The 12,792-nt window shown below is 46.2% G+C and overlaps 1 protein-coding gene across 21 annotated transcripts in view; it reads left to right on the forward strand.

Moving 5' to 3' along the window:
• The first annotated feature begins 7,083 nt into the window (after positions 1–7,083).
• The window catches only part of LOC141476950 (transducin-like enhancer protein 4), a 98,230-nt gene continuing 92,521 nt past the window's right edge, over positions 7,084–12,792 (forward strand). For all 21 annotated transcript variants that reach the window (XM_074165885.1, XM_074165887.1, XM_074165886.1 and 18 more), the window contains exons 1-4: positions 7,084–7,128; positions 7,562–7,659; positions 8,838–8,901; positions 10,325–10,369. In XM_074165885.1, coding sequence (XP_074021986.1) covers positions 7,084–7,128; positions 7,562–7,659; positions 8,838–8,901; positions 10,325–10,369 — 252 coding nt within the window. The remainder of the gene's footprint in view (positions 7,129–7,561; positions 7,660–8,837; positions 8,902–10,324; positions 10,370–12,792) is intronic.

Consider the following 12,792-nt stretch of genomic DNA (forward strand, 5'->3'; position numbering starts at 1 on the left):
AAGCAGAATGCATTCAGTGGTTCTCAAAATCCATTTACCATTTAAAAGTTTCAATGCTGAAATACACTAAAAGTTTAAAACTGCCTGGACTTCTGTAAGACAGCAGGAAGTTTACAGTGTGACTAATAAATTTACTTGCAGCACATCATCTTGACTATTTCCATTCTGAATAATAACTGGAGAGGAATTATTCTTCCCATTTCTTAGGAAGGAAAAGTGTATTTAGAGCACAACCCTGGTTGTTCATCAGATGAAAAAACACTGCTGTCAAATTAGAGCTTTCCATTCTTTTAGAAGAACAGACATATATACACCAGCTATTTGTTGAAATCAGTCTCTGCTGAAGACATTAATCTTTTTATATAGTAATTCCATAGCTACTAAAAGAGATGTGTACATCTTACTCATCAGTGTTGCTCCTGGGGAAGGTGTAAAGAAAATAAAACTGTTTCACAATACGTAGTATCTAAACTTCCAATTCCTGGTGCTTGCTGATTCTGCAGTACAATGACAGCCCGCAAGACGACGTCAATATACAATTGAAGATTAAAAAACAAATGGTGTCTTTATCCTTTCAGTGCAACCAGGAAATTTGCAGTATATGATGTGAAAAAGAGAAGTGCAAAATCTTATTTACACTCTAAAAATAAGTTAAAAATCTTTTTTGAATTTTTGCCCTATATAATATTTTTGTGCTGCTCAGTTTACTCACTTTTGCCAAAGTACAGAAATGTAAAAGGGTCAATATAAGGAACATTAAACTAAAGATATATTACATTAATTTTAAATTATTTTGCTTTGTTTTGACCTGTTACCTTTCAGTATGGCTTTCCTCATCCTACTTAATGCACCTTGAACTTGTAAAATTAAATTGGTTTACATGGTTTTCTTGCAGGACAAAATATAAATCATTTGACAATGTTAATTTCCAAACAGTGGTACTTTCTCTTTTAAAATATTATGTGACAAAAATCCCCTTTTCAAGTTAATATTTACTTTTGAAAAGTTAAAGTTTTGCAAAATGTGGAGTAGTACTCATTGCATCTAAGAAATCTTGAGTCAAAGACTTAAAGAACTGGGTTTATTCAGTAATTAATATGTGCCAGAGGCTAAACGGTGACTTTCATTAATGATGTTGTGAAGGTTGGGATAACTTGCTTTACCTTCAGGGGCAAAGACTGCATCTCGGGTAGCACGAAGGCATGCTAAATCCATTCTCCTTATCTTCTAATACTGCTAGCAGGCTTCTAACACAGTAAGCACTGAAACCTGGTTAGAGAAGTTGAAAGGCTGGGTAAAATGGAAACCATGTGTTTTCACAGTCATCATTCCTGAGAGGGAAATCCTCATCCTTCTTATATTGGGGGTGAATGCAAGGAAGGCTGTCGTGTGAGCAGATGACTTCTTCCTCGTTATAACTCTAGCTTTCAGCGCTTAGACCACCCCACACTTCTTCTTATTAAACTATTTGAAGCTAAGAAAGATTTTGATCTAATGCTGCAAATGAACTGGGGCGACTTTAAGTTACTGAGATTAACATGGTTCCCATGCATAAAGTGCACTAAGAAATATTGTTGTATTCTCCTCAGGATTATAACTGGTTACCTAGCTGCAACATGACTATGAGGTATAATTTTGTGAAAACGTTTTTTTTTTTTGGGTCCAGCTTTGTCAGTACAAGCCATATTGCACACATTCCTTGTTTATTGCAAGCTAGAAGAATGTTGCCACACAATGTGGGATAATCAGCCTTTAGCAAATGCTGCAGGTGGGCCTCAAGACTAAGTCACTCCCTTGGCGAAAGGGAGGGGTAACTAGGTAGCATTCACATCTCAAATCTAATAAAAAGGTGTAAACGCAACTTAATGATGGCATAGCACTTCTCTGAGGGAGTTAAATTTTCTTCCCAAAGAATTCATCATGGGTTTTCCATGGAAAAAAAAATATTCCTTATTGCTTGTTCATAGATTTCAATGAGAAAGGGAGCATTGTCTAGGAAAAACTGCTATAATTTCAAATATCTGCCTAAGCCTCGGTATCGTACAAGTTTGCAAATTCAGCTTCAAGTATGTGATAGGCCCTAAAATGCTAGCCTTCCTGCAGAAAAAAAACCCAAAACACTTCTGTGGACTTTAACAGAGGTTTTCATGCCACATCCCAAGCGAGTTTCTTCTAAGTGGAACTGTGTCACTGCAAGAAGCCTGCATGCAACGAATCAAGCAGAAATAAAGTAAGACTATGAATCCAAACCACCAACGCCTATAAAACAACTGAATATAATGGGACTTTGGCAATGTTAAAGAATAACGTGAAGACTTTACTGAAAAATAGCTTGGAACATGCAAAACTTGTTTTGTGAGAGAGCTACATACAAACTGACGTATAAATCGTGGTATTATACATACTATCATAAATTCTCTTAGTGTGCATACTAGCTACAACATATCCCGAAGGTCACTAATCAGTAATTTAGAAAGTTTTAGGTATGTACTGAGACAGGGTCACTTGATAGCACTTGTAAAACACAAGAACATAAACCGTGTGTCATGCTGTTACATTCTTCTACCAGTAAAACCTGGCTTAACACCATAATTAAAAGTTTTAAGCAGAGAGAACTTCGTGCCAATTCAACTGAGGACCTCACTGAGTTTATCCTTTTTGAAAGATAAGAAGAGCACTTGTTACACAGTGCACTTAAATAGGTAGTACTGATGTAAGATTTACTCTCAGGCATTTTGAACGGATTGATTTATCAGTTTAACACCTTTATTTTTGTGAGTGTATGTGTGTGTGTGTGTGAGTGAGTACACAGCTGACAAAGCATGGTGACCTAGTAACTTGGTCCCAAAATAAACCGTAATAAATTGCAGAGCTAGGCACAACTCACTTGGTCTTCAGCTACAGTCATTCCAGACAGGAAATCTGTGGGGTTACATACGAAATGGCCTCAGGATTGCACCCTTTATTAAAGGTCCTCTGGCACTGATAAATCTCTGTATTAAGGTTATGACTCGACTATAAAAAAAATGTGAGAGTGAGTTAGAAAATCTCAGCTGGAAAACAGAGTTTCTTTTTCACCTATCCTGTAAAATGCATATATAAACACACACTGTTCTGTTCATTTCAGACCTTAGACTTTGAATGTAAACAAAAGCAGACTAGTTCTGAATTAATAGGAGTGAAATAACCCGTTGCTTTTCTTGAGATCGGGAGAAAAAGAATGGATGCGACGTTTTGCAGCCCCGGGCTCCTCTGTGATATTTCATAAAGGTTTTTCTACACCAGTCAAAACTCAGCACACTTACTGTGCATATAAAACTGCCTAAATATTTCTTGCAGTCGATTCACTTATGAGAAATCTTTAGCAAGATGTGTAAAACATTTAAGAGCTACCTTCTCCACTTGCTAGATAATAGTACAGGTTATATAACCTACCATAAAAGATTTTTCATAAAAGAAGGAAAAAACAAGGAACTTTAAATACAAAACAGCCTATATTTAAAGACCCATCAAGGCTGTGTCAGAAGTGACAAAAGACAGGAAAATAGAATGACATTGACATTCTGATCTTAATTCACATCATTTAAAAGTGGCAAGTTATAGTGCACTTTCTCTTAAACTTCTGAATTTCATGGATCTTGTCAGAATGCTGCAAAACTGTGCAGAAATAGAGAGTGATTAGTTATGTAAAGAGTTAAGTATGTACATATGCACATCTTGCTGAAGCTTAGCAAACCAAACTCTGCCCTCCTTCTAGGCACACAAATTCACTGAAGACTAATGGGCAAGCACCAGTAAAGAGTGATGCTTTGACAAACATCAACAGTAAATTGCTCTCCAAAAGAGGAAGGACTGTGTCTACCAAAAGGCTGTATGCATTTGCCTTCTAAGGTGTTAAATACCAATTCCATTTGAAGCTCTGTATGCCATGCCAAACTCATGGAGGGCGGCAAGGAACAGAGAATCCTACTGCTATCTTCAGAATTCGTTTTTTTTCAGATATAGTGTTTATTTTATAACTGGACTAGTCCTTTTCCAGGTTGCAGATGTGGTAGTAAAATCTGCTGAGCTTGCCCATCATGTTTCCAGAGATGCTTGCAGCTCTGTGGAGCGAGTTGTTTTCTTCTGTTCTTGCACAGCTTTCAAGCACTTGGGTGACAAGCATTTAAGCATTTGCAGATTTGGCAGCAATACTTCTGAATGTCAAGACTTGATCCTGACCACGTGAGGTACGTGGTGAACGTCCTCTATTTCAGAGGAGTTGGAAGGGCTCCGCTGCCTAGTGAAGGGTGCTCATGACCAATCTTTTAAAAGCATTTTTGGTGCTGTAAGATTTAGACACATGAAGTGTTTTTTGTAATTAGGCAGGTGTTTTATCTCCAAATCTTTAAACGATTTTTAGAGGTCTAACTCTCACTGGAACACTGACTATGAGCTTGCTAACTATGAAAATTCTGGTGGAAACGAAATGCACAAGTGGGCTGAAGGCTGGAGCATTGCAATGCCTGATGTGTAGACATTTTTGGTGGTATAAAAACAAAAGGCGGGAAGCACACGTTTTGGTGCATTTCCCAGTGGAGCCCTTGGCATTTAAGGCAAAAAATTTTCTTCAAAAGGATTCAGAATCCCTTGCTGCAAAGTCACCATGGAGGAAGAAGATTTTGGGTGACAAACTCTACTTGGGAAAGAGGGGGAATTTCCATCCCGCGCCTTCTGGGCATCAGCGGAAGCCATAAACGCCATGATCCCCTCCACCAGCGCTACTGCCACCCCACTTCAGGGCCCGCAGCCCCCTAACACCAGGCCCATCCTCAGAGGCCGGGCCAGCAAGGCCACACCCGGCTGGCACTGTCCCATCCGGGCCTCGAAGTGCTTGGCAGTTGCAGGCCCAGCAGTGAAGATCCGTGGGCTGCAAAAAGAACTCAACAGCCACAAAAAAAAAAAAAAAAAAAAAAAAAAAAGAAGTATATATAATTTAGCTACCGCCGGTAGGGGACCAATCACCGGGTGCCGGTTTGGAAACGACAGACTGAAGCACTCGAAAGCACAGCAGGCGCGGAGGGAAGGGAATAAACCCCAAGGCCGGGCCCGTCCCTCATGCGTGTTGCCAGCCGCGGGGCTGGGCAGAACAGCCGCTCTGGGCCGTTTTTGGGACGCAGCACCACAGAATTATGGTTTTTTGTTGTTGCTTGTTTTTTAGGTTTTTTTTCTTTTTTTGTCCTGAGGGGGTAACCAGGGGCAGGGGACTCACAGCGGCCGGGGTCTGTGGCCGCGCCGCCGAGGAAGGAGGCCTGGCCTACCCCAGCCCCACCCCGGCGAGGGCAGTGGGCCGCCAGCGCTTCTCGGGGCTCGCTCCCGGTAAGCAGCTCCCCGCTTCCCAGCGGCGGCAGCGCCGCTCCTTCCGACGAGCGCCCCCCTGAACGGGCCGGGGTCCACCCCGCCCGCCGCCCCCGGTGTGTGTGTTGGGGCGGGGGGGCAGAGGGGGGAAGAGGGGGGAGGGTGGCTTATGGGGTGGGGAGGGGGGTGTGTGTGGGTAACGGCACGCCGCGCCTGTCTCTTTAAGGAGCCGTTGCCCCCCAATTAGCGCGCGGCCCCTGTGGCGCAGGCCGCGGGCGGGGCGGGGCGGGAGGCGGGGCGGGCGCTCCCCCCCTTCCCTTTTCCCCCCTCCCCCCACCCTCCCCCTCCCGCCGCGCCACCACCTCGCGCGCGGGAGGCGGCGGGAGCGGCGGCAGCCGACACCGTCCCACGTTACTTTGATTGACGGCTGAACAAATGTTTCCCCTGTTCGAACGCCGGCGCGGCGAAACACCAGCCATCTGCAGGGCCCCGCCTCAGGCGGCGGGCGAACAGGAGCGAGGAAGTCGTCCGATTGGCTGCAGGCGCGAACGGCGTCAGGTCCCCACGTGGGGCCCTCCCGCCCTCCCCCCCCCCCCTCGCCCTCGGTCCCGCACGCCCATTTGTCAGCGGCGAAATGATGGGCATTAAGACAGAACGGCGCTTAATGTGCGACCGCCGCCGATTGGTCGCCGGCGACGCCCTTCATGGGCGGAGCGGCGGAGGAGGGCGGAACGGGACTGCGCCGCGCTGCCCGACGGGAGGTGAAGTCCCGGCGGCGGCAGAGGGGGTAAACAACGGCGGCGGGCGGACTGCGGCTCCCGGCGTGCCCCGCGGGCGGCGGCGCCTTCCGGCCTTCCTGAATATGTATCAGAATGTTAATGACCCGCCGCCGCTAAATTTGGGCAAAGGAGTCACCGCGCCAGAGCGGCGCGGAGCGGAGGAGGCGGCGGCGGGCCGGGCAGGACCGGGTGAGGTCCTGGTACGCGGCTCCGCTCCCTTCCGCCGCCCCTTCCCGGAGTTTCGAAAGGCGAGGAGGGGGGGAAAGAAAAAAAAAAAAAAAGACAAGACATAAATAAAGCAGCCCGGACCGTACCTTCTTTTTCATCTTTCTCGCTCTCTTTTAAATTTTTTTTTTTATTATTATTATTTGGAAGTAAAGAACTAAAAAGACCGGAAAAAAGCGAGCGGCCGAGCAGCGCCAGCCGGGGAGATGCGGTCCGGCCGGTAGGAGGGAGGACCGGCCCGCCGCACAAAAGGGTACCGCGCCCCCGCGGCGACAGACCGACCGACCCGTCGCCCGCCCGCAGCCGCCCTCCCCGCCGGGCCGCTCCGCCCGGCAGCAGTAAAAGTTTTCAGAAGGGGAGAAAACTGCCGGCGGGGATCTCCGGCGGAGCGCGGCGGAGGGGCTTTCCCCGCCCTCCCTCAGCCTTTCTCCTCCTCCTCCCTCCTCCTCCTCCTCCTCGCCCGCTGCCGCACGGGGCTCGCAGCCCGCCGGAGCCCGCGGAGCGGCTGCGCTCGGGAGAGCCGGTCGGTGCCGCCCGCTGACCGCCCCCCGGGGGATGTGGCAGCGGCCCCCGTGCGCCGCGGACCCCGCCGCCGTCGCCGCCGCGCCTCGTTGCTGCCGGCGGTGCCCCGCCAGCCCCGGGGCGGCGGGGCCGGGGCGTCCCTGCCCGTCCCCCCTGCCGCCGCGCCTGCAGCCCTGATCCCCACCGCTCCGGCCGTCGGCGCCCCCGCGAAGCGGCGTGGATGATCCGCGACCTGAGCAAGATGTACCCGCAGACCCGGCACCCGGTGAGTGGCGGCGGCGGCCCCGCGGGCAGCGGCTCCGGCGCGGGCACCGCGGAGTTGTAGCCATTTTCTTATTGTTGTCCGCCGCGCCCGCCGCCGCCGCCCCGGGCTGGGCTTTGCTCTGCCGAGTTGCCCCCGCACGGTGCCCGGAGGTCCCGGCGCCCGCACCGCTTCCCGCCGCTACCGCCGGTGCGGGGGGTCTGAGCCGGCGACGCCTCCCCCCGCGGCGGCCCCGCACCGCCGGTGGCCCCGTCGGGGCAGCATCCCGGGGCGCTTGGGGCATCGCGCGGGGCGGGCGGGTGTCCGGGGGCTGCGCCTCCGCCGAGCCCGGGGTGGCAGGGCCGCGGCGGGCGGGCAGGGGGCGGCGGGCGGAGGGAGCGGCGGGCGGGCGGGCGAGAAGGGGGCGATTAAAAGACCCGCTGTTGCTTGCTTGCAGGCTCCTCACCAGCCAGCGCAGCCCTTTAAATTCACCATTTCCGAGTCCTGCGATCGGATTAAGGAGGAGTTTCAGTTTTTGCAGGCTCAGTACCACAGGTAACGCTGCCGACTTTCGTCAAGCTCCGCGCCTCTCGCCGCCTTCCACCGCCGCTGCCCGGCGGGGCAGGGGCTACGGGAACCCCCCGACGGAGCCCAGGCGCCGGGGGGACCCACCCCGGGCGGGCGCTCCCCCGCCGGACCCTCCGCATCCCGCCGCCGCTCCGGGCCGGGGGTTCACCAGAGCCCCGAGCCAAAGGGTGCGGGCAGATTTTTTCGTTTTTCCCCACGCTCTGGTTTGTGGTTGTTTGGGGGTTTTTGGTTTTTTTTTTTTTGTTTGTTTGTTTGGTTTTTTTTGGTGTCTGGGTTTTTTTTTTTTAAATTATTATTATTTTGGGGGGATGGGGGGGTGTTTGGTGGGAAAAATATGTGGCTGGCTGGGCTCATCCTCTGCTTTTCTTCAAAATGCCGCTCAGGACGCGCATCTTGTCTTGGCTCGGCCCCCTCGCGCCTTTCATTGACATGTCAAGTGCTGATAACCTGGAAGTGAGGCGGCGAGCTATTTCATTATCCTTAGGTGGAAGAGCGCTGTGTCCTCAAAGTGACAAGTGACTTCTGGCAGGATTGCTTAGCGTTCTTCTGAAAACAAACTGAAAAACCAGCAGAGGTGTTCGTGTTTACCACGGTATTCCTTCAATTACCTGCAGTGTTTTCCTTGCAGTTCTGTCATCAGTAACAGAAGAAAAAAATAATAAAAAATCCAGCAACTTTTTGCTCCTTGAAGTCGTGGTATGCGTTTGTTTCCTTGGTGGGTTAAATGAAAACAAGAGGTGTTTCTAAAACTCATACACATAAAAGCTCCGAAATCCAAATTATGGGTTTGTAAGTGGCTTCTCCAGCTTGTTATAGGTACGAACCCCTGCGTGCTGCTTCTGCAACAACCAGTGTTGTGGTGGTTTTTTGTTTTTTTTTTTTTTTTTCGCTTTCTTTTTTTTGGGGGGGGGGGGAATACTCTCCTGTTTAGTGTTAGCAGTTTGCTTAGGAGATGAGGATGTTGCACAGTATTCTTTTGAAAGAGGAAAAGTACAAACCCCACCCTGAACTCCTAAGCAAGAGCTGGCATACACATTTCTGGGTGTTGGAGAAATGCTTGAAAAGGGGAGTAACCTGCGCTGAGAAGAGTGTCGGTTTTTGTGTTATGAAGTACCCATGCTTTTTTCTTTTTGTGTCTTGAACAGTTTAAAGCTAGAATGTGAAAAACTGGCCAGTGAGAAGACAGAGATGCAGCGACATTATGTCATGGTAAGCAAGCTGCATAACAAATTCAAAATGTCTATTAGCTTGGTATACTGAGACCGAAATACATTTGGATTGCTGGAGGCGAACAGAAAGATTATAGTAGTGCTGCTGTTGTTGAGGTTGCATCAGTGCTTCCTTTATAAATCCTTAGTTTCAGGGGTTTATAATTTGTTTGCAGCAGTTACTTTCCACACGAAACCTGCTTTTCAACGTTTTAAGCAATTGGGGATATTTCTTCCAATGCTAGCAGACTACTTGTCAGCCCTTTAAAGCCATGTACAACTTTTATAGTGTACCTGGGGATGATGTTTTTGCTTTTGCTGACTTCTCCCAATGATCATATCTCTGTAAAAAGATTCTGGATAATTTTTTTTTTTTTTTTTTTTTCTGTGAGGGGATTAAGCTAAAATTGTACATGTACACATACAAGCCCAAATCCCACTTCCTTAGAAGAGCTGTTGCACCTGGGCAGCTGGTTCGTTGTTTCACTAAATTCAGAATGGCAGGTATCTCAGCTGTGAAAGGGATTTCCTCAATGGTTGTGGTCTGCCTGGTTGAATAACGTGCACAGGAAGACATCTCTAAATACATAATTGCGTGATGGATCATGATAACTCCAGAGTAGCTCTTGCTATCTGCTCTTTTGTACAGCTATGAAGTAGTAGCCGTTTTCCATGTGTACCCGACAAATGATACTCCTGTGTTTACAAAAAGAGTAAAAAACCTTGGAAAATTCTTAACCAAGAGCAGAAGCAAATGTTAAGGCTTACAGTTGTCTTTTTCATGCCTGATGTGCCTAAGTCTTGGGGATTGCTTGGTACTAACATTACACATTGAACTGAGTTCCCCGCAATACTCGGGCAGAACAGGACGTACTTAGATTGGTGTGTCTGCTTTAGCTCTGAATTTCCATGCTCTTTAATTTTTTGCATCCCTGCAATTTAATTGTAGCTTTTTTGTGTTTTTAATTTAAAATACTGAATAACCGGTCTGTTAGATGTTGCTGATTTATATGTGTGTCTGGCTTCAAGCACTTTGGGCAGTTTTTTTGGCATCTTTTATGTGTGCTAGGGAGTAAAATCTTGAGCATTTTCTGTGTGGCTTTTTTCCTGTTTCTAATATTTGACTCTGGTTGTGGTTATGTTTTGTGATTATTTTTTTTTTGTTGACTGTTTTTTTGCTTGGTTTATAGCTGTTCCTTGTAAATTTGACATGAAGCAATGTAGATAAAGCAAAAAAAAAAAAAAAGAACCCAAACAAACAAAGGGTTGCTGTGAAATGCTTTTTTGAATTTCTCTGAGCTCTTCAAGGCCAGTAAATGTTTTGGGTCTGTATGTCTTTGCATAGATAATGTTTGAGTCAAAGTGAATTTTGGAATGGTTTTCACAATTGAAAGGTCTAATGGAATAATTTTCTTCTTTCTCAGTATTACGAGATGTCCTATGGGCTGAATATAGAGATGCACAAGCAGGTAGGTAGAGACTTTGCGTTGTGTAAGAATGCTCTGTAATTTCTCCCATCAGTCTTATAGCAGGTGTGTATTCTGCATGACTTGCTTTAGTTGTGTGCTTGAGTGCATTGGAAATTTTTTTTGTACCTAACCTGGCCCTGAAACTTCTGTTTTATGTGTGGTATATGGGTTATGGTCTTGGCTACCAGTTGTGCATTGTTCGGTTGACTGTCCGCATGCAATCTCCGCACATGCCAGGCGTTCCTATGCTGCACGGGGAGGGGGTGTGTGCGTAGGGACGGGTGTGTGCGTGCGTTATTCACCTTCAGATCCATCTGACCTCGAACCTTTGGGATTTGCTTTTCGGGATGATAGCTGCATCACAAATGCGTATTAGGTGTTGAGGGATTTGCATTTGTGTGCGGAAAAGACTTCTTTCTCTTCGGTTAACCTGGACTGATTTAAGCTGGAGCTATAAAAGCAGTTGATGCACAGCCATGTTCCTGCTTCCCTCAGGCTGCTTACTTGGACCTTTGTCCAAAAACAGCATCTCAAACACAAAGAGTAAATGAGCATTCTGAGAGGATGTTAGCATGCTTGGTTTTGTGTCTTGAAGTCTAGCACTTAGGCCAAGATTAGCAGGAGATTAGTCAGATGGAGCATGATAGTGTAAATCAGAGTTTCTTATTCAGTAATGTGTGTTTTTAACCTTCTCTGGAGGAGAATGAATTAAACATCTGACCTCTTTTCCAGTGAGGGAACTTTTTATATGGCGGAGTTTAATACTGACAACTCATTTTAGCGAACGGTTGAGCAATTCGCCAGCATTGCTGGGGAGTGTAAACTGCAGAAATAAAGAAATGGTTGGATGGGAGAAGAAAGACCATCTGAAAATCGGTTTGTATGCATTTCCGTTCAAAGTTAGGGATTTGGAACTTTTCTGGGTTGTAGAAATAGGATTTCTTTATCTTGCTGAGAGCAGACATACAAGTCAAATGTTTTTTCATGTTATTTATTATATTTTGTATTCCATTAGCATCCCAATGCCACAGACCATGCATGCTAGGTGGCATGCAAATATGAAAATGGTGAGATTTCCCACCTCAAAGCATTTTGCACCCACATCTCCAAACTGGTGGGACCTTGTACATACATGTTATTTTACAGGCATATATATAGACCTTTTGAATTCGGATAACCTTGTCACAGGTGCCTAACCATGAAGACTCAACAAGTGTGTTTAACAAATGGTTGAGAGGAAAAGGCTATGGTTGCAGCTGATCAGACTGTACATATGTACCTGGTGACTCTCTGGACCTGATTCAGGTTGCGAGTGCTGGTAAAAGACTGGCCAGTGACTCAGAGGTGTTGCGTCTGTTCTCTAATGAATAGCCAGATTGTTTCAGGTCCCATTCAAAAATGAAAAAAAAAGAAAACAAAAACTCCAAAACCCTCCAACCAAACAGTAAAGTAGTAGATACAGAAACAATTCACAAAGACCAGAGTCCTTACAGGCCACCTACGTAGCAAATTCTTACAGGCGTTTGAAAGCAGGCATAGTAGTCAAACTTGTTTATATTTCTACATACCCTTGTTTTTACAGTAATTAGCTGTATGTAGACTTACACTGACTGCACAAAATTCTGTGAGACAAAATCAGCTTGCAAGTGCAATGTGTAATTAAATTGTTTTAAGTGAGGGGAAAGAAACCCCCAGCAAAAACCCTTTTAATTTCTAAATGCTCTGCTTCAGAAATTATATACAGTTATGGTGATAGAGTCGTCAGTGATATTCTGGAGAAATTAAATACGTAGTTACAACCAAGTGTGGGGATTACAAAGAACTACATTTTAATTAAACACCTTTTTCCATTACTGTTCAGTCTGTTCAAATTAGTAGTTTAGGATTGTACTGTCATGCAAAACATTTAAATATTTTGTCAGATGTTGATTCAAATTAGATGTGGCTAAGAAACTTGTTCACTATCATTCTTAAATCTGTTATCAATTTCATCTCTCTCACGTCTCCCTTATTGCCACAGTGGGTTGTTTTTGGTTTGTTTTTTTTTTTCATTTCTCCATTTGCTTCAGCAACTGCAAAATATTTCCAATCTTGCTTTATGATCACATTGTTAGGGTCTAATTTGATACGTTATATAGATAGCGTTGATTGCTTCATTTGATGCGCATCAAGCTTTTTTAGTCTTCCACCTTAAATTCCCTTCTCTTCCTCTCCCATCTTTGAATTTTACTCAGCTGAAATTGAGTGATTCACCTTTTTTTTTTTTTTTTTCCTTTGCGCCCCCCCCCCCCCCCCCCCCCCCCCCCCAGCTTTCTAAATTCAATCATATCAAAAATCCTGAGGGCAGTTTATCACATTATGAAATACAGACAGCCCTGCAAACCACCTACTTATTATATTTTCTTTCTTTTTTTTCACTTTAG

Source organism: Numenius arquata, chromosome Z (assembly GCF_964106895.1).
Source record: "Numenius arquata chromosome Z, bNumArq3.hap1.1, whole genome shotgun sequence".
Classification (NCBI taxonomy): Eukaryota; Metazoa; Chordata; class Aves; order Charadriiformes; family Scolopacidae; genus Numenius; species Numenius arquata.